This window comes from Parasteatoda tepidariorum, chromosome 2 (genome assembly GCF_043381705.1).
Source record: "Parasteatoda tepidariorum isolate YZ-2023 chromosome 2, CAS_Ptep_4.0, whole genome shotgun sequence".
Classification (NCBI taxonomy): Eukaryota; Metazoa; Arthropoda; class Arachnida; order Araneae; family Theridiidae; genus Parasteatoda; species Parasteatoda tepidariorum.
In genome coordinates, this window is record NC_092205.1 from 14,364,749 (window position 1) to 14,387,205 (window position 22,457).

Consider the following 22,457-nt stretch of genomic DNA (forward strand, 5'->3'; position numbering starts at 1 on the left):
GGGTGATCAAATGAAAAGGTACGAAACGACGTAAAAACGTAACAATTAAATATTTGCATATTCCGCTATGGGAGAACGTAGCGAGACATCTCGGGATGCGATTGGAGTCTCTGACTGGGATCGGAGCATGCGCTGGTGCCCGCATGAGCAGGAGAGAGCAGAGGCTCTTATCAAAAGCGGCGTCCAAATGATGCGGCAGTCCGTATGAGGACCGGATGGCGTTCGCGTTGCAAAATTCGACGATTGAGGAGCTGCGAGGTGTTATCCGATTTCCTCGAGCACAGAAAAACCATTACCTCCGATGTGTACTGTGAGACACTCTGACGCCTACGCAGGTCCATCAAGAACAAAAGACCGGGGCTGCTCACGTAGCGTGTGGTTCTGCTCCACGATAACGCGCGTCCACACGTCTCCAGACTCACACATATGGAACTGACCAAGTTCAAGTGGGAGACGTTGGACCATCCGCCCTACAATCCGGACTAGTCGCCCTGCGATTTCCATGTGTTTGGTCCACCTGAAAGGGAAGCTCTTCAACTCGGACGACATACTCAAGGACGCTGTGAAGGACTGGGTCTCGTCAAGACCACAGGAATTCTGGGAACAAGGAATCCTGCGGCTTGTTCATCAGTGGGATCGCTGTGCACAGGCCTATGGTGTATATTTTGAATAAAGTCTACATTTGTACCCACCGTGTCGTTTCGTACCTNTTGTATATATTTGTATATATATATATATATATATATTGAAAATGCATAACTTGATAGTTTTAATGATGAATGACGCTTAACACATTTAAATAGGTCTAAAGTAGTCAAAAATTCAAAAATTTAAAAAATAAGCAACTGATTTGTTACGAATTTAACTTTTACGTTAAAACTGATTCAGTATTTCTCGCAGAAAAACTATTAATGGTATTTACCTTTTCAAAAATGTTACTTATTGACAAAGCTATCAGTCAAAGTTCTTTTTATAAATAGCTCATAAACTTGGATGTGTTATTAGGTTTCATCTTCTTCTGTGATCTTTAATTAAACGTTGTTGAAATTTTAGAATTTTTATGTGGCAATTTAGTGTAGTTATTTTCATTATAACTAGAAAATAAGTGGATTTGGATTTAAAAAATAGTTTTTTTTCTCTTGGATTGTATTTAAATTTGAAGTCTATAATATATTATATGTTATTTAAATAAAAATAACTTTATCTGATTTTTTTTACTGGAAATAGTTCTTTCGTAATAGAATTTTTTTTTCAACATATAAGTAGTGTAATTTCAGTCGACACAATATATTTCACGTAAATTAGCGATACAAGTATTATTCTGTTAGATTGAAAAATGCATTTGTGGTATTTTACTTCTTTAAGGCTGATCATCAAAAGTGTTGTCATCCCATGAAACAATCTTTTTCAGAAACCACTCTTATAACTGTTGTGAATTTGTAATATCTAATAATGTTATATTGCCAAATTTTTAAAAAGTGTAATTAAAAAAAATTTTTTTTGGATCTATCTGCGTCTTAAAGTTGTTAAATTGTATTGTATAGTTAGTATACATAAAATTTAATTCTAAAGGGTTGATTTGAGTTAAAAGCGCACAATGAGTTGTGTTTTATTTGTATTGGCAAAAGAGCTTTAAAAGGTACCTTCAAATAAGAATACAATTGCCATTAAATAATTTTTATTACTATAATTATCCATTAAAATACATAATGAATCAAATATCTTTGTAAAATTGGGACTTATATATACAGTTTAAGTACAATTACTAACATACGGAAAAGGTTATTAGTTTTCTCTCTCCCACCGGAACTAAGTTTTCTTTATTTCCTGTGAATGACCTTCTTGATGAAAAACAAAAATATGACTAATATCCTAACTATTTTGTTATCAATATATGAACTACACTGTTATCCATATCTATTTTGGTTTTTGCGAACATGAGTTTCATGAGGAAATTTCGCAAAAAAAAGCACGTTTTTTCTTTTTGTCTCTCCTGCCTCTTAAAAATATTTCTGGTTACTACACTTGACAAAGCTAACATTTCAACATTACCAAGAATACGGCAGCCTGTTTAGAACATTTTCCAACGAGTTTTTCAACTAACGCTTTTTATTGCTAAATTTAGTTTTTTTTTTAAAATTAAAGATAATTAAACTTAAATATACCCTGTTTGAATATTTATTCTAATATTTAGGTAAAACAGCCGACCGCAGCCTATCTATCCCATTAACCGTTAAGTTTTCTGTAAAGAACAATTTTTACCTTTACGATTAAGAAACCGTTTACAACTAGCTTGGCTAAGAAACCAGAACAATACAAAACTATACATTTTTTTAGCCCTTTACAGTATGGTTTCAAGAGCGTAAGAAATAAGTTTAATTGGACATTGGAGCTAGGCTTTTCGTTACGTAAGGGGCATTGCGGTAGGTTGTAATTGAGTTGTGTTTTATTAAATGAACCATGGAATGTAGTTTAATAAGTTTATTTGGTCGTTTCACCTATCGTAACTATTAGAATTTTTCGTAGTATGCAGCCTTATGGTGCTGCCATCGATACGTTAATGAGAGTATCGAATCCTAATAGTCCAGGGTCACCAATGGGGGAATGCAGGATGCTGGAAACTCTTCGCTTGTTGGAGGAAATGGATGGAGGAAATATTGTGGCGTCAGCGCTGGGACTCGAACCCCCGTTCTATCGGTCATGAGATTGAGAGATTAGCCCTGTCGGCTATAATAATATGTACCTATCTGTAAGGAACTAAGTGGCTTCATTAGAGGGGACTAATAACTGCGATGAAATTCTGGTTGTTAAACCCGTATTAGATGAAAGTAATTATTAAACAGTTTTTCTCTCAGTTAACAGCTTGAATGCCCCTTATTCATGGTTATTTGGCTGTTTTATTTGAATAGGGTAAAATGATTGTGATTTAATCATTTTTTCCGAGAAATTTCTAACAGTGTAACACTTTTACTAAATAACAATCCAATTTTAATCAATATGCAATTTCGGTTCTCTGGAAGCTTTTGCAGTTCGATGAGGAATAAATTTATAAGTGTTATAAATCTTGATAGCAAAATTATCAACATTATTACTTAATTCGAGTTAATAAGAAACCTAAATTACTATCTGTAGCATAAATATGGATAATAAAGTGTAGCAAACGTGGTTCAGTAGCTGTTAGCTCTGTAAAATGTTAAATCTGAAATGTGATAAGTTTTAAATCACAAGAAATAAGATTTTATTTCATGAATATATATCTAATCACTCAAATAGCACGTCATGATAAATTAATCATAGTGAAAATCATTTTTCTTTTGCAGTTGGATTCGTGATGTTAATAAAACACACGTTTCAATGTTTAAGTTCATAAAAAGAATTACCGAATATTTATGTCTGGTTTATCAAATTATAATGAAATTCATCGTACCTTTCGAAGTTGTTATACATTTTTCACTGCGGCAGAATTTCTTCGGGCTCTCTGTGACATATCTTTCTGCAAGATACTTTTGAAAATTACAAATATACATGCTACTAATTTAAAGTAGCAGAAGCGTCAATTTCAAAGAGAAAAAAACTTTTTTAATTGAAGATGTAATATTTTTTTAAAATTCTAATACGTCGATATTCTTGTATTTTGAAGGGGGAAAAGACACTAATTATTTTTTTTTTCGTCTTTAGTAAATCAACACCACATTTAAAAAAATCGTGAAATCCGTAGCAGTAACTATGGCAGAAAAGATTGACGGCAAAATCACGCAAATCGAACTCTTAGGACAAAAAGGGGCTACTAAATGCGTGTTTTCAGTTTGAGATTCAGTTGCTGTTATGAATAATACAGTATTAAAAATATTTGATTTTAAAAGCTATGTGGAAATAAATAGTAATAATTGAATAAAAAAATAGAATGAAAATTTCTGCAGAAAAAAAAATCAAAACTTTTTACTTCATTTTTTTAATTTTTATTCAAGAACAAAATGATTCTTCGTGCACCACTGAAAAAGTACAACACGTGGCTTACAGACGTAAGTATGGTAGCAAACAATGTAGGATTTTTAAACAGAAATGCATACTAAAAGGGCATGTAAAATTTAGAAAGGAAAAATAATAATAATGGAAAAAATAATTAAAAATAAAAAATAAAAAACATTTACAAAAAAAGATGAGGAAAAAGAAAAATTTAAAAATATAGTACACAAGATTTATAAATTTGCATTAAAAACTGAATCAATGAATTTGCAGAAAAGTTTGAAGATGGTTTTGTTTTTTACTTCATTATTCTTTATTTTTCATATACTCTCAAATAAGAACGGAAAAATCACAAGCATTTTTTCCCCACTCCGATGAGCGATAAAAGCATCTTTTGAATATAATTCCGAAGAAAAGAAAAAAAATCTTTCAAAAATTTCTGCAGAAAAGAAAACCAAAGTTTTTTACTTCCCAAAGGAGGAAAAAATCTTTCTGTAAGAACTCAGTAACGTTCTGCGACAATGCCGCCGTGTCGCCACGATTCTGTTACAGGGACATTTTCCTTGCGCCTATAAATGAATTGAAAGATAGAATTGTGGACAAGGCAAATCAAAGGAAAAATTTAATAGAAATGTTAAAATGAAAAAAAAAATTGTAAGCAGCTCACACTAATAAGTAAACAAGCTATATTTTCTTATTATTTTCATAATATGAGCTAGGAGTTTCATGTGCTCCTAGCTCATATTATGTGATCAAATTTTTCTTAATAATTACTATAGAATCTGTATTCATTTACAGCCTCTTCCCCTAACAAAATTATGTTGTTGTTGTTGACGTATGCCTGTTTAGGCAGAGGGGGTGCCATTGTTCCTGTTTTTTTCCAGTGACGCCATCTATGGCCGGGAATTCGACTTATGCCACACCATACGTCACACCCGTTTATAGGGCAGACCCATTCATATATCAATTCATTCATCCACAGATCGTAATTTTGACCTGAATCAGAGAACGACCGATCTCGGCCGGCGGAGTTTGAGCCCCCGAACTCTCGGACATGGGCCCAGCTCCCTACCGACCAGGCTATCCCAGCCCAACAAAATTATAAACAGTATTTATGAGATTATATCGGAGGAACATAGTACCATAAACAATGCTAAAATATTAGGTTTGTTGTGACTATACATTTAGCTTCGGTTAGACGAAATCGAACTTTCACGTTAATGTATAATTTGTTTTGGAAAAATAAATACAGGATGTTTCGCAGCAGATACAAGATGAAAAATCTGCGCATCGATGTTTAAAGAAGGACGAAACAATCGAAACCTGTTGAATCGCTAGTGAGGAAGGAAACATCAAAATCAGTTTTACTGCCCTTCAACTTTTATACGTGTTTTCGGCAATCAAACAGCCTTCTGTCCCGCACTCCAGAACAGTGATTCGCAGATTTCTCTTTTTTAGTTTAAATATTAATTAATGACCTTTAATGTGATTCTTAATGTCCATATATTTCAAGCTTGAATTTTGCCCATGTCTTCATAAAAAGTATGTTATGAACAGTCATTATCCGTGCATTTAAGAAACGTGCAATTAATATATTAATTAACGTGAAGGAAGTTCTATTGTTTATTTGGTAAGAGCAGGAAAATTTTCAAATAAGACACAATATATCAAGTGACATAAAATTGATCTTGAATAAATAAGAAACAAAGTTGAATTTATAAGCTCTAATTTAAAAAAAAATAAATCATTGGTGCTATTTAAAATTAAAAATTTTCTCTTTGATTTTGGGTAGCTACGCTAAAGTTCAAATAATTGAAATGAATTTACAAAATGTAGTAAAAAAGAATTTCAATTTTTAGAGAGCAATGCAAAAACTTTCTTTTTTTGGTAAATATTTAGGTACAGTAAATCTACAAACCCTTAGATGCAACCTATTTACATATTTGAAAGAAGTGTGATAAATATTAAAAGAATGAATTTTCAATTTTCAGACACCAAACAGAAAAAAATGAAGGCCTATGTAATATTTGTTTATAAATGAACAAACCAAGAGTTGGAATCCAAACTTTGAGATTCGAGACCATTTGAAAGGAATTATTACTTTAAAAATAATAATAAATAAAACTATTATTATTTATTAATTATTATTAATTAGATATTAACTATTATTAATTATTATTATTGATTATTTTTAATTACTATTAATTATTATTAATTGTTATTAATTGTTATTAATTAGTATTGATTATTATTTTTGAATTTGAGTGAGTAATCTTTAGACTAAACACACATTAAAACGAGGAAAACTTAACAATTGTGTTAGTATTTAGTTAATCACTTCTTATACTATAGAATCTACAGTATAGGTGACTCCTATAGTTTTCTAAGCTTTTTTTATTTATGTTCAACATTTCTACTTAATATTTTATCCATATATGTGTTCTACACATCTCAAAAACACCGACGCAGGTTTTGCATTTTGCAACGCTGATTTTGGAACCTAATTAAATCAAAAACATTTTAAAAGTAGGCTTCAATTAAAAATGTTCGTACTGATGCACTTTTAGTTATTGAACAAAAGTATTGATGACTATTAAAATAACAACAACAACTTATGCGAAGGTTTATTTGTAACTCAGGCTCTTTAGTTGTTGCATTGTTTTTTGCACTTGTTCTATTTTTACAATGTACTTATGTAATACTATTAAATATTAAAGTAGATGATTTATCTCATTGATTCAAATTTTCACTCAAAACATATGCTGTAAAATATGTTTGTATATTTTGAAATGTTGTTATTTGATAATATAGGAATCTGTGTTTCCTTAATTATCACTTTCGCAAATAAATCTCAATATATAAGTAGATAAATCATTTTAAGTAAATTTTTCGCCACAGAAATTTTTCTTTCTTCCAAAAAAGTAACATTCTTACAAGAACGTGACTTTTCAGTTTAAATTATTTCTTATCTCTATCTCGAGATTCGATAAAAGAAGTTGTATGGCTGATGATCCAAAAACATCCATACGAATTGAGCAAAAAACTCTTTGCGAGATAGGGAAATATATAAATGGAAGTATATTTGTTGGCGAAATCTTGACTTTTCTGCCACTTAGCCAGATGACTGCGTAATGGTCTATAACGACTTGGTTGACAAAAGCAGAAGCTCAGGCTGCAACTCATCGACCAGCTTTGCTTTGTGAGATGGATGATGGATGATTTATGTGGCGCCCTAAGATTCCACCCAATTGTGGCAAGAATGTTACACTCAGCAGAATTCTCTCTGTTTACCCCCCGCTTATTGTTATTCATATCTGCAAGCATTGCTGTTTTCTATTGACTGGAGCATTTCGTTTTAAGAAGCGATAACCTGTTATTTCGTAGTAAGGCATTTTACCTTTTGAATTCCCTATTAATAAATATTTATGAATACGTTACCTTGGTAAAAACTGAGAATATAAAGCTTTAAAAGATAAAATTTAAAAAAAGAAAAGGCATTCAAAAGAATTTATTCGCTGTTTTAAAACAATCACAGTAAATTTTATCTAAGATGGAATCAATATCGAACAAAAGGATCTTTTTGGACAGTTTTCCGTCTTACATGAACCCTTATACTGCCTTTAAATCCCCTCTCAAAATACCACTTATTATTTTTTCTACAATAGTGTTCCATAATACACACAATTGCAGAACGATAACATAGTTTTTAGTATGACTTATGAATATTTCTACAATGATAAATGTATGTCAGTTCGCTCGAACTAAACGTTTATTTAACGAAATTTTCCACTTTATATTAACCCTATGTTTATTTTTTTTCTCAGAAAAAGCCACGAATATTATTTTTCCTACCACAGATAATGCAAACGGCTCTTTACAATTTTAAGTGGAAATATGTATACTTTGTGATGTTTATCTTCTCAATAGTTTATGCTACTACTTATGATGAATTTAGGGGAAATAGTTACTACTGAATTTAGGGGAAATAGTTTTGACAGAAGAGGCGACATAAGATCTTGGTGCAGGACGAATAAACAGAGGCAAATTATTAAAGACATCATTAAACGCACCCTGGAGGACGCACTCGCCCCTGATGACATTTGGATCCGCTCTACACGAACTAAACTCAGTCCCGGTTGTTGGGCTGCCCGCCTGTTCGCTTCCCGTTATTTTGACAACGTTTTGTTGTTTTATCTATCTCATTCGATTTTTAATTCTGTTTTAATCTATTTATTCACTACATTGTGCTTTTTAATTGGCTTATTTACATTGCCTTTCCTTGCTTTGCAAATTTTAGTGTCGCCTTTTAATTGTATTTGATAATTGTTTGTTTTACCACTTTACATCTTCACCTCCTTTTGTTTTACATTTAAGATTTTCTTGGCTCCTTACGCCTTGTTCTTCTGTCTTACCTGTTGTCAATTTGTCATCGACTGTATTGGTTCTTTGACCTATATTAACTTGGGACCTCCGTTTACCTGTGACCTTTTAATGTCTTCTTATGTTCACTTCAGGTACACGTTTTTTTTTAATGGTTCACTTTATGTTTTACTGTTCTTGAATACATCAACAGTTTATACTTTGTATCCTTTATATCCTGTCACAATGTTAATGATCGCTTTGGTTTAGCGACCCAACCTACTCCGTAATATTACTCGTTTTAATCCCATGTACTGCCTGCACATGATGCATTGTATGTCATACTGTACTTTCCTGCGACGTGTTGTAAAATTTTTCATTTGTGTCTTTGGCTCACTATAAGGGAAGCCCCGTCGGCTTCGGCACTATAAGGCGGGACGCTCGGAGCATTTTAATTATTTTACTGCTGTTGCCATCAGACTCTGTAATGTTTACATAATGTTACTCTGTAATGTTTACATAATGTTACTCTGTAATGTTTACATAATGTTACTCTGTAATGTTACTTTTTGTATTTTATGTACTTTTCTGTTTTTCTTGATTTTAAAAAACATTTACCCGTATGCCCTAAATTGGGGCAGGTCGGGGTAAATATTTCATACTTATGATGAATGTGTTTATTTGAATGTACAATGCACCAAAAAAATGGACAAAGCTGAATTATTTTTGATTTAATGATCGGATTTTCATGATCTAGGACTCACTCTTAATGGCTCGACGAGGTGACCTCAAATATGGTAATTAATAAGTGCTGACGATATCTTAATGTGCGAAATCAGACATAAAAACTTAATTTCTCTGAATAAACATTCCTTGTTTTCGTCGGAATCAGATTTCTGACATTCAAAATATAGGGAGTAGCCGCGACCTGGGAAATAGGGTCCCTATAGTTTGGTCAGGAGAGCAATTCAAAGTTTGAACCCCTTAATGTTAATTTTACCTTTTACGTATTTCGCTATATCTGGAGAATTTTTTAAGAGAAATAAAATTTTTTTACACTCAATTATAAAATTTCTTTAACCAAAGGTAATTCGGTCAAAAAATAACTTTTAGTTAATATTCATTATTTTTTATTACTTTAGTTAAAAAAGGTCAAAATTTTTTGAGCTTTCAGAATAATGCAATTTTTTTGCATCATTTTAGAAAATGTAGTTTTGCATGGCAAAATACAAAATTTTAGCTAAATCGGTCGAACAGTCCCTGAGAAATCGAATTTTAAAAATATGACTTTATTAAAATTAGATTTTTCTGGATGTTTTTGTAACTGATTTCGTAACTTGAAATATCGTCTGCACTTATTAATTAGCACATTCGAGGACACCCCTCAAGCCTTTAAGATTGAGTCCTAGAACTTGAAGATCCGATCATGCACGTTGGTTTATAACAAAACTTGGTTTGTTTGGAGTTTTCGCGCAAGAGCTGGTTGTGACTATACCGCGCTTACAACTAGGTGGATATTATACATCTAGGCATTTTTTTTAAGAATAGGTAAAATAATCTCTATTTAATAACTTTATAAGTCTTTGTTTTATTCCACAGATATGAAATATTTTTTTTCTCTAAAACTCGCAATTTACAAAGTATTTTTCTGTAATACCTACTTTCAAAAAATGGTTACTATATTAAATAAATAGTTCGATTAGTGGTAAGATATTATTTGATTGGAAACTTCATTCGTTTCAAAAATATATAAATTGAAATATAATATAACAATATGTCGAATGTTATTTCCAATTTCCAAAAATATACAAATTGGAATATAACATAACAATATGTCGACTGGTATTTCCAATTTCCAGAAATATACAAATTGGAATATAGTCTTGGAATGCAATATGTCGACTGTTATTTCTAATTTCCAGAAATGTAGAAATTGGAATATAATATAACAATATGTCAACTGTTATTTCCAATTCCAAAAAATGTAGAAATTGGAATATAATATAACAATATGACGAGTGTCATTTCCATTTTCCGAAAATATGAAAATTGGAATATAATATAACAATATGTTATTTCCAATAGGTGTATATTTTAAACGAATGAAGTTTTTAATCAAGTAATGGTTACTGTATTTTTAGAAACTAGCTATATACTTATTTCAATAAACTTTAATTCAAAAAATTCGTCTCTAAAACAGGCTATTCTTTTTCAGGTTTTTTTACGTTAAAATAATTCGAATAGCCTTATCATACACAAACATATCTAGTACAGCTTGTTTACTTTTCGCATAATTTATTGTTTTTGAAAGTGCTCTTGTGAAAAAAAAAATGTTTAATGTAGCAGCACAAAAAGAGGTTAAAAGGAATCTTCTTTACATTGTAAAAATAAGATTCGAAAATGTTTGAGAACGAAAGAAATGCAATAGGTTTTCTTTTTTTTTTATGTGGTCGCTAAATTGAGGCTTTTGTTACAAACTTTCACTTTTTAAGTATTATAAATTATCATCTGCCTCATTTCATTTAAGACTTTTTTTGTTCTTAAAGAAAGCATTTTTTTAGTGAGCTGTAAATTATTTATTTTTTCCCCGCTATTTGTAAAAATTGTCATAAGATTAATTTTATTTCATAATTCAACCTTCAAGAAGACTTTTTAAAAATTTTAATTTGAAATTCACTTCAATAAGGCAAAAGATCTAGAGTACAGTGCATAGTACGGAGAAAAAAAAACAAGGTTCAAAATTGCCAAAATATGGAATGGTAGAGTCTACCGTGTTCTTGATTTTATGTAACTAAAAGTAGTGGTAAAAAAAGCTCTACAGAGTAGCTTTGATAATGATTTTGGTAAAGTTAGTAATAAAGCATGGTCTTATAACATGTGATCAAGTTTGGTAAGTACTGTAATATTTCGCATTTTCATCATGATACCTAAGAGCATGACATAAAAATATTTTATTCGGCTAAGTTTATTTAGTAATTTTGTATTCTTTATTAAATGTATGGTAATGAGGACTATAATTTTGAAAACCAGAATTTCCGCTGAACCGTTATTATGCGAGCTGAAAAATTTCTATCAAAAATTATTATTATTTTTTTTTTATTACTAGAAATGTCATTACGGTAGAACACGGTAATTTTGCCAATTTTTTTCTCTGTGTAGAGTTTGATGTATGGGTGATATGTACAGTTAAATCTGCATGATACACAGGTACAGTGCGCAAAATAAAAAATGAACCACCCTGAATAACTTTTGATCTAATAATCGGATCTTCCCTTTCTAGGACTCCATCTAAATGGCTCAAGAGAGAGTCCTAAAATATGCTAATTAATAAGTGCAGACGATATTTTAAGTGGAGAAATCGAACACAAAAATGTACTTTATCTGAATAAACATATCTTTTTTTCGAAGTATTCCGATTTCCGACCCCCAATTAGCCACAATCTGGGAAATATGCTCCCCATAGTTTGATCAGAAGAGCAGTTTAAAGTTTGGGCCCCAAAATGTTAATTTGGGTATTTCGCCATATCTCGAGAACTTTTAATGCGAATTGAGAAATGTTTTTTCATTCATGAAAGACCAGAAAGTCAAAAACAAAAAATACTATAACATTTTCATAATTTCAAATTGTAATTAACGTAATTTTTTAAAGAGCAAGTTGAAAGTTCGAAGCTTATTATTATTTAAATGATAAACGTATATCGTCCATCGTATATCATCTTTCTTACCTTTTTTATTATTAAATTTCTTAAGATTCTAATTACATAAATAAAACAGGTTTAAAACTGAAAAGCTGTAAAGGTTTTATTTTCGTCATTTTATTGAAGTCGTTTAAATAAAGTCGTTTAAATGAAGTCGTTTAAATAAAAATTTCTTCTCGGACAAATTCAGCCGCTGACTTAAACAAAAGACATGTTCTCATGTGAATCATCAAAGTAATCATTGCTGTTCTTTCATGGCTTCTCAGAGTCTGTGTTTTTCTGTATTTTCCAACTTTTTCGAGCAGAACTGCAACTATGTGCTGCAGCCATAGGATATTGGTGCCGGGACAAAACGTGCTCCATCTCTTTCTGAAAATTATGATTTTATGTGAAGTAAGCTTTCCCACTTGTAAAAATAAACTAACGATGTTGAAAAAAAATTACTGCTGAAAAAAAAACCCTCCAAAATTTACTTATATAAGGTTTCAAAACTATTTACTTACAATGTTATAATTTTTTACTGTAAAATAACTGGCAGCAGTCTGTCCATCCAATTAACCGTAAAGTTTACGGTAAAGAATTTCTTTTTTACCATTATGGTTTTGAAACCGTTCACAACTAGTATGGTTAAAATATTATGAATACAAAACTGTACGGTTTTAACCATTTACAACTAATAAGATTTCAAAACCATAAAAAAATTTAACTGAACATTGGAGCTAGATTTTGCATTAGATAATGGGGATTGGTGTTAGGTGGTAGTTCAGCTGTGTTTTATCAAATAAACCATTGAATGTAGTTGAATTAGTTTACCCGGTTGTTTCACCTAATGCAAGAGGGAGTTTCTGGAGTCGTTTGTGCTAAGTAGCTTTATGGCGTTGCCATGTATGCGTGAATGAGAGTATTTCATTTCCATAGTCCTGGGTCACAAATTGAGGAGTGCAAGATATAGAAACTCTTTATGTGTTGAAGGGAATAGAGAAAATACTGTGGTGTCAATGCTAGAACTCAAACCCTTGTTTTGTTGGTCATGAGGACTGAATAGCCCTCTACGCTATAATATATGTTATAAGAAACTAAGTGGTTTCATTAGGTGAGCATAGTTGGTGTGATAAAATTCTGGTTGTTTAACCGTATTAGGGGACATTAATTAAAAAATGGTTTTTCTTACGACATTTAAACAGACACGGGAAAAAAAGGTTAAATAACAGTTAAATGAATTGTTATTTAACCATTTTTCCCGTGAAATTTCTAACAGTGTGGTAGTGAGAAAAAACCGTTTCTTTACTCTGATCAGTCATTGTTGAAGTTGAAAAAGGCTAAGTTAAGATTAAAACATTTGATACTAGTTCATGTGATTAGTTAGTGTATATGTTATCTGCTTTTTGCCACACTTAAAATCAACATGCTATTAAACTGGTTTATAATTATGGTACACCTCCCTTGCTCTTACTAACCACAAAAAAAATCTTGTAAAGTATGAAAACTGTTTTATTCTATCTCACTTAAATATTGATTATCTAAAACCTCTAATTTTTAAAAAATAAATAAAAATTGATCAGAAATTTTTGTTTTTATTCTTATTTTTAACTTATCATATTTCACCTACTTTGTATATTCACTCATTTTTCCATAAATGAAACGGTGATCAAGAAATCCTTTTCGTGCACGTGGTTTCGCATCAAATATTGGATCGATTTTTAGGTATTTAACACCATCCTCTGAAAGAGAAGGGTGTTTTATTATATTACGTACAATTAAAGAAAAATATATATATTTTTTTATAAAATTTTACTGTAGTATTTTTCCAAGTCTGAAAGCGACATTTAAGTTTCGTAAATTGCAAATACAATATTTCATACGGTCATATAATGGGCAAAAAATCAAACCTAAAAGTTTATTTTTTAATAAGACTGGTGCTCCAACCTTTGCTCTCCAACCAAATCTTAAACTTTGTCATCAAATTGCCTAAATATTAATGCCCTCTCATTTAAATTAAATTAGAAGCTACGCCATTTGTTCCATTGACCGAGAGTGGCATATCAGGGTAAAATGCACTTCCATGTGTTATGAAGAGGAACTAATGTCATTAACAAGTGAAAACAGATTCATCAAGATGAATGGACCAGAAATTATTTTGGTATCGTCGAAATTGAATTTATGATTTGAATTATGATTGATTCCAACAATGAATTTTTGAATTATGATTGATTCCAACAATGTGCTTGATGATTTTTCGTATTCTTGATAATAAGAATATCTATCGTGTTCCTTATGTCTAAATTTGAAAGCACATCTAGTTTGCCCGATATAGCCAAAGAAATACAGTAAATACTCCAGCGATTATCAGAGATAATATTGTCATTAAGAGAGTGAAATTTGATTTTGTTAACAGGTCTAAAATGACTTTAAAACTACTTCAACTGATTTTACCACTTCAGTTTTTTGGGATTATTTTTTTTAACGAAAACAATAATTATTTATATAGCTAAATAATCCTTACTTATAGGGCTAAGTAATTATTATTTATAAGTCTAAATAATCATTATTATGGGACTTTAAATATTATCAAGTAACAATTAAAACAATATTAATATTTCTTTATTGCCCATAATTTTTTTAGAATGAAAAATTAGAAGTAAAGCACAGAGATCGTACTTTTCTGTTCAGTAAATTCGTTAGAGCATGAATTAGCTCCCCATCAAGATAACGAGTTTAAAACTTCATAAAATATAATAAATGGTCAACAGAGTGCTACAAAATAACTGCCCGACAGCGTCTAAGTGATATGAACCTTCCCATAATTGAATAGAAAGCACGGTTTTCTTACTCGAATGACTGAAAACTTTTACATTATTTCATTTATTTATTCTCTTTATAGTTTTTCACGAGACAGAAGAATTAAGCTTTAAAACTAACATCAGTAAAAATAACAAATGTGATTCGAGAAAGCTGTACTGTCCTCCTTTTTAATTCATTGAAAGTCTTGCTGTAAATGCAATAACCCGTACTTTCCAATCAGATATTTTAGAGATGTTTTTAGAAAAAAAGGTAGGACACGCCTCTGGGATTTTTTTCACGCCTCTGTGATTTCACCAACTCAGTAACACCTAGCATTAATCCAGCAAACTCAGTGGAACAATTTTCTGATTTTTGTTAGTTTTGGTTAATGGAAATGACATTAATTATTTATCGGTACCAAATTTTCATTTTTTTAGGATTATATTTTATATGAAGATTCTAAAAATATACATTAGGGTTTTGGTATGTTTTTAAGAATTAGGAAAAATAAAATAAAAATTAGTTATTTAAATGCATTAAAAATTAAAACATATTATTAACATTTATGATTGGAAAAGTTGATGTGATTTATTTTTAATCATGCCCGGGCATTCTAGAGTAATTGGCTTCCATACATTTGTCTCTCTTTTTTATTAGACCCTGATAGCAAACATTAAGTATTGGATGTGGTAAAAATAACCGACAATTCACATAAAAAAATTAAAATGGAGATATACAGTGTGTAACAAAATTATGAGACCTCTGAGGTTTTTTTGCTTTTTGTAATATGTAATCTAAATTTTCCAAAATTAAAATAAAAATGAATGAAAAACAAAATCTATGCATACAATATGGCTAAATATAAATATTTTTTTAACAAAATTAAAAATTTCTCCCCTTAAATATCTGTTACAAAATTATAAGACTACCAGTTGAAATGAAATTCTTTTACAAAACTAAAAGAATGCTGATCTTCAATTTTTCTGAACAACTTCAAAGACTCGATTTTCATTCGACTCAATCATGTTGTTAAGCAAAACTTCAGGAAATTTGTCCCATTCATCCACGAGAGCTACTTCATGCAGAATCATATTGACGGTTATTTGCATTAAATCGTTTAACGAAATAACCCTACAAGTTTTCTGTAGGATTAAGATCGGGACTACGGCTTGGCTAGCTAAGGACTTCGAATTTTTCTTTCTGAAACCGATTTCTAGTTGATTGGGATACATGGCATTGTGCATTGTCTTGATGAAATATCCAGTTTGAGCCTTTTAGGAGTGAACCAATACGTATAAAGTGTTGGTAAAGTAGTTGTTGCTAATAACTTGAATCCATTTCTCCAGACAACTTGAGTTCAATGTTTTCATTACAGGGTCGCATCATACGCAAAAGCTCCCCACATAATCATCGAGCCATCACTCATCTGCCTACTGAAGAAATTACGAGTTTCTATTCTCAAATTATGCCAGCAGTATTTATTCCAGGACATCTAAATTGAACTTCTTTTCGTCGGCAAAAAATAATATTTTCCCAAACTGCATTCCTGCTCATGACCTCATTTGCCGACTACAGCCTCTCTCCTCTGAAATGCTTTGGCAGTTTTGTCTTTTTTTTAATTTTCGAAAAAGAACATTCGAATTTGATCTCAAAGTGTGAAATGCAGTTGCATGAGAGAATGTTCTACTTGTCTGATTTAGTTCTGCGAAACTAAACAAGTTCTGTAAAACTGAGTAGACAAGCTTTGTTTCGTTGTAAGTTGGAAAATGCATCTATCCAGAGCTGATAATTCACGCTTATTATCGAATCTTTCATATTTTCCATAAAAATAATTTCTGATCATTATGAACATCACTTTTAGAATGCTTAATTATCGTCGATATTTTACATTCTGACTTTCCTGAGAGTTTGAAAAATCTAATTTTTCGAGCTTCCAGCTCAGATAATTCTTTTTCGAGTGGCATTGTGAACTTTCTTATGAAAATAAATACATTAAATTCTTACTTTTTTTAAAAATATTATCGACTGTGTTTTGTGCGATGCAAAGTTACAGTTTACATATAATTATCAAATAAAAAATAGAAAAGATTTTCAAAACTCAAATGACTTTGAGAAAATAAATAGGTGTTCTTATATCTATAAAACACGCAGATCATGAAAAATCGTTTGCTGTCTGAAACTGATTCAATTTTTTCCCTTCACTTTTTGATTTATTTAAGAAAATATAACTTACTTCAAATTACTTAGAACCATCTTCAACGAGAGATTTCTTTACGAAGCAGTTGCGAAATTAATTTAGAATTCTTCATTCTAAGCACTTGTAAAATGAATCTGCACATGATAATTAAAATTTGTTTATTTTTTACTGAAATTATATTAAGACGTGTGTGGCGTTTTCATCCATGGTGCTTTTTTGCTTTTCGTTTGTATTCTCTAAAAAGAAAAACCATCTTGTTTTTAAGAAAAAATGCTCAATTCTGGTTCTTGTGATATTTTACTGCATATTAAAAAAGTATGCAATTGAGGAAAAATTCGAGAAAATTTGAGAACATATGTTAAAATTGGGAACATTTTCTGTTCTCGAAGAGTTTGAAATTTTTTGAGGACAATCATCGAAATTCGAAGACAGTCCTCAAGTTTTGAGGACATCTTGCTACCTTAGACATGCCACTAAAACAATGTTTTCAGCGGTATGTCTGATCATTCCAACGAAAATATTTGCACGGATACTACATTGTTGCTTCAACTGCAGTTTAGTCTGAAAACATTGTTCTATAGTTTATCTCAGTTAGCAGCGCCATCTACTTATGATATTTTTAACTATTTGAAATTTAGTGAGGAAAAATTCTCTAGTTATCTATGCAAAATCAATCAAATTTCTATCTTTCCGTTATGCTAAAACTTATTTTTCAAACCACTAGGTGTTTTTAGAGGAACCAGTTATAATCTTGGTACAGTACTTGTTCTTACCCGTTTGTAATCTTGAATACGTGAAATCAATGATGGTTACTTTGATACCGTAAGTTTCGACCTGATATCTTTCACCCCTTAAGCATACGTCTAATTTTTCATCGTTCCCACACTTTTTTATTAAGATATTACCGGGATGAAGGTCTCGATGCTCAAACTGGAGCTTCTCCTCAGCTACAGCTAACCCAGCTGCTACTTGGTGGAATATAGAAAGAGCTTTTAAATAGCTTATGATCTGAAAAAATTAAAGAAAGTAATTAAGTAAAATCTAAAAATATTTTCAGAATCCAAATTTAATTATTTTTTTATTATCAAATTGTATACCAACCTTAAGTTCATCCATATCTGTTCCAGCTAATTCTGTTTCAATAACTATAAATGCTTGGTCCGATGAATAATGCTCTGGTAGTGAAAAAAAGAGATAGTTATTTGTTTCGTTACCATTCATGTAATCAGTTATTTACAGTGAAATCATTTAGAATCAACTTATTAACTGTGATTTGTATCAACAAAGTAAGTCTGTTACTTATTTTTTTTGTCGCATGCCTATATAGGCAGTGGGGGTGCGATTGTTCCTGTTTTTCAGTGGCGCCATCTATGGCNTCTAATTTTTCATCGTTCCCACACTTTTTTATTAAGATATTACCGGGATGAAGGTCTCGATGCTCAAACTGGAGCTTCTCCTCAGCTACAGCTAACCCAGCTGCTACTTGGTGGAATATAGAAAGAGCTTTTAAATAGCTTATGATCTGAAAAAATTAAAGAAAGTAATTAAGTAAAATCTAAAAATATTTTCAGAATCCAAACTTAATTATTTTTTTTATTATCAAATTGTATACCAACCTTAAGTTCATCCATATCTGTTCCAGCTAATTCTGTTTCAATTACTATAAATGCTTGGTCCGATGAATAATGCTCTGGTAGTGAAAAAAAAGAGATAGTTATTTGTTTCGTTACCATTCATATAATCAGTTATTTACAGTGAAATCGTTTAGAATCAACATATTAACTGTGATTTGTATCAACAAAGTAAGTCTGTTACTTCTTTTTCTTTGTCGTATGCCTATATAGGCAGTGGGGGTGTGATTGTTCCTGTTTTTTAGTGGCGCCATCTATGGCCAGGAATTCGACTTCTGCTACGCCATTCACTCAACCACAACCCGTTTATGGGGCGGGACAACACCCATGCCTTTCCCGGGGTTTGAACCCAGGACCTTTCTGATGCAAGGACAGTTCCCTGCCCCCTACACAGGCCAGTTGGCTCTGTTACTTATGATTTTCCGATTTAAATTTGTTGATTCGAATCTATTAATTCTAATCAATGACTTGGATTCGCTGATTCTCAAAAGAAAAAAAAATATTGGCGGTGTTTTCTTATCAGTACCCCATTGTGACAACTGCAATTGTCAACAAATCGAAGTATCCTTGTCCTGTTCTTCTATTTGAAATTAATTAAAATATACTACTTGTGTTTAGACAGTGGTTTGTCCGGCGTTGGGTGAGTATTTTACGCTGCAAACTATCTATCTATGATATTTTTATTAGTTTTTTTACACGCGTGTATGTTTTTCTGCATGTTGAAATTGTAAACCAGTTATCTTTAATCTTGGTGGCCATTTTGGAGCGGAAGTTGGCAAAGGAAACCCTTCCAATTTATTTACTATGCATTTCCTGCTATCACAGAACTCCAGTTTAAATTTAAACAATATAGCCATTCACACAGTAATCAAAGTTTTGATTGACTTTAAATTCCTTTTCTTTAAATAATATGCTCTTAAATTTTGTTTATAGTTGTCAGATAGATTTAGTTTTCTTAGTCATCCAGCACAGAGCAGCAGTCAAAATTTGATGATCCTAGCTAGTCGGAAATTAAAAAACATTTTAATTGGTTGTAAATTCCCTTCGGTAGGAATATGGCAAGAATTCTGTTTGTGTTGGTCATAAAACGATTTAAATTTATGTATGATATTAGACACAAAGCTCCAGTGGAGTTTGGAGGATTTTAGTAATTTGTGAAATTATCGGAATTATGATTGATGATACGGTAATTCCTGTGGCGAATTATGCCTCTAGAGGTCAGGAAAAGATTGGAATTCGTATTGTCATCAGATACTAAGCTGCAGATAGGATTATAGCACATTAATTAGTCAGAAAACGGTTAAGAGCTTTATAAATGGTTAATCTACTTTGTTAATAGACAAAATTTTAAAAACGTTACTGTTTCTCCTAACTCAAACATTAACGTTAGTTGAACTTCACAGCGCATGTGCAAAAATTTCCCCATTAATCGCAGTACCGCCAAGGTGTAGAAAATAACGTTTTGATAAAACGTAGTAAAGTAAGATTCAAGAAATTTTTAAAATTTAAAGAATAGAACAGTCATAATAAACAGATAGCATTTTGAAAATATCAATGATGCTAAATGTTATGGATAGTTACGCGCGTAAAACTAAGCGGAGATGGGTTAAAATTCGTCATAAAACTTCCGGTTTACTACTTCCGGCTGATTTCTACGCCTAAACTTGTAAAAACGCACCATTCAAAATTATTATACTTGTAGCTTTTTTCGATATAACGCGTTCTTTCAATCTAACTTTCAATGAAACAAACAACAAATAAATTTGGAAGACTTGCAACTTGCTATGATGCTTCCCAAAAATAAGAAACTATGTTACTTTACAAAAATACAGCCAAATCAGGGATAACACTCAAAACATGACTAACCTTACACTTTTTTTATGCTGCGATGTTAAATTTGTTTTAGGCTCATGACCTGTAAGAATTTATAATTTACAAAAAACTCTAAAATTACTCGTACATTTAATCACAAATCTCAGTAATAAAACTTCTTAGAATATTAAGAGTGGTTACGCATCGCCTCGTAAGCATGACATAAGTGGAGGGATACACCAGAAGTTTGCTATAGTTTGTCTAAGCTAAGAACTCCTCCCGCCACAAAGTCTGAGGCCGTCTGGTGCTATGGAAACAAGAAGGGCGCATTTTAGGGAGGACTGCTTCACGCTAGGACTAACACAATAAACCGAAGAAAGAGATTCCCTTTCTCTCGCCGACCCGACCCCCGCACCCCTACTTGAAATATTCATCCCTCGTTACCATAGTCACCGCCACAGGTTCAGACGAATGTCTGGGGGAGTTAATATATTAGACAAACTATAAATTTCTTCCGGTTTCAGGAAGCTTGTTATTGTTTACATTCAGTCAACTTGCATCATCAGCAACTTGCTATGATGCTTCCCACAAAATAGCAAACTGTGCTATTTTACACAAATATGGCCAAATCAGGGATAAAACACTCAAAACATGACTAACCTTACACTTTTTTTATGTTGCGATATTAATTTTGTAAAATTTGTTTTAGGCTCACAACTAGTTAGAATTCATAATTTACAGAAAACTCTAAAATAGCACGTACATTTAATCACAAATCTTAATAATAAAACTTCCTAGAATATTAAACGTGTTTATTCATCGCCTCGTAAACACGAGATAAGCGGAGGGATACACAGTAAGTCTGCTAAATTTCTTCCGGTTTCCTGAAGTTTGTTATTGTTTACATTCAGTCAAACATCCATATGAAGAGTATAGTGCGGCTTTCAAGAGAACTCCTCCAGACACCCGTCTCCCATCGTGGCGGGTACTATGGTTACGAGAAAATAACACTTCGAATAGGAGTGTGGGGTGAATAGTTTGGTCTTAATCTTGGCATAGGTCGTAGTGAGTAAACCAATCGACACTTTCTTTCTTCCATTTCATCTCCATTAGAAATGTGCTCTAGCTTGTTACCATAGTAGCAGACAGCCCCAGACTTTTAGTCTCGAGGACTTCTGTTTAAAGCCGCACTATAATAAGGCTATATGATATACTAAAAGCTAAAAATTTTATTTCTTGTGTGAAGTGGTGAGTAAATACATATTTTTATTGATTGAAAATATCTTCCATCCTAAAACATTACCTGGACAAGGATGATCAGTCTTTTCTTTTAAATTAAACAACTTCCAAGCAGAAGAAGCAGCATTAGGGAACACGTCTTGCACAACACACACCCTAAAAGAATAAACGATATTTCATATAACACACAAGTAACATATATTCATATAACACATTGATAGGGAAGAAAGGCGTTGCTTAAAAATTCAGAAAGTCATTGTTTTCTAAAGAAAGATTTTTTAAGAAAAATATTTGCTATCGTATGTTTTCTAAACAACTAGTCACCTGGTTTATCAAATGTATTGAAATTATTATTATCTAAATTCACTTTCAGTTTCAATCTCAATCTTAAAGACTACTGGAAGACTTTTCCTATTCATGGCAACCAAGTGTTGTATGAAATTAGAACTAATAATGCAATTGTGTTAAAAAGTTTCTGAAATATGATATTTTTGTATAAATATTTGCCAAATTTTTATTTAAATTCACCGATGATTCTAAAGTATGTGGAAATCCAAGCAAATCATTTCAATTTATTAAAAAAAATGTTTTTCGAAGTTCAGAAATATTTTCATAAATTAAAATTTTTAAAGAGACTAAATACTAATGCAGTGGGAAGAAAGATTACTTTTCCAACTTCGGCGCACAAATATCACTATATAGCTAATATTATATCGAAGTTCATACGTCTTTGTTCCAGGAAAAAATTTGGGACATAGTTTTTAAACTTCTCTT

General features: G+C 31.5%; 2 protein-coding genes and 1 long non-coding RNA gene across 4 annotated transcripts in view; 1 reads left to right on the forward strand and 2 right to left on the reverse strand.

Annotated features, from left to right (window-relative positions):
- Window positions 1-22,457, forward strand: part of LOC107448829 (uncharacterized) — a 234,699-nt gene that overhangs the window by 67,612 nt on the left and 144,630 nt on the right. The window lies entirely within an intron of this gene.
- LOC122271133 (serine/threonine-protein kinase haspin-like) lies at window positions 12,126-18,306 on the reverse strand. Its single transcript, XM_043051329.2, has 4 exons — window positions 18,103-18,306; window positions 17,775-18,009; window positions 13,633-13,744; window positions 12,126-12,392 (listed from the first exon to the last, which is right to left on the reverse strand). The coding sequence occupies exons 1-4, from the start codon at window positions 18,220-18,222 to the stop codon at window positions 12,182-12,184; spliced, it is 678 nt and encodes a 225-aa protein (XP_042907263.2). The 5' UTR covers window positions 18,223-18,306; the 3' UTR covers window positions 12,126-12,181.
- On the reverse strand, window positions 18,382-21,841 carry LOC122271138 (uncharacterized). The gene is made up of 3 exons (XR_006226195.2): window positions 21,748-21,841; window positions 18,618-18,691; window positions 18,382-18,523 (listed from the first exon to the last, which is right to left on the reverse strand). It is a non-coding gene; the product is annotated as an uncharacterized lncRNA (long non-coding RNA).

What these genes read in the sequence shown, in the direction of transcription:
- LOC122271133 (XM_043051329.2), bottom strand. Translation starts at nt 18,222, where the DNA reads ATGAATGGTAACGAAACAAATAACTATCTCTTTTTTTCACTACCAGAG. An exon ending in GTATTCAAGATTACAAACGG is followed by an intron (nt 13,745 to 17,774) that starts GTAAGAACAAGT and finishes CTTCTCTTTCAG; the next exon opens with AGGATGGTGTTAAATACCTA. An exon ending in AAAATGAGTGAATATACAAA is followed by an intron (nt 12,393 to 13,632) that starts GTAGGTGAAATA and finishes CATAATTTTCAG; the next exon opens with AAAGAGATGGAGCACGTTTT.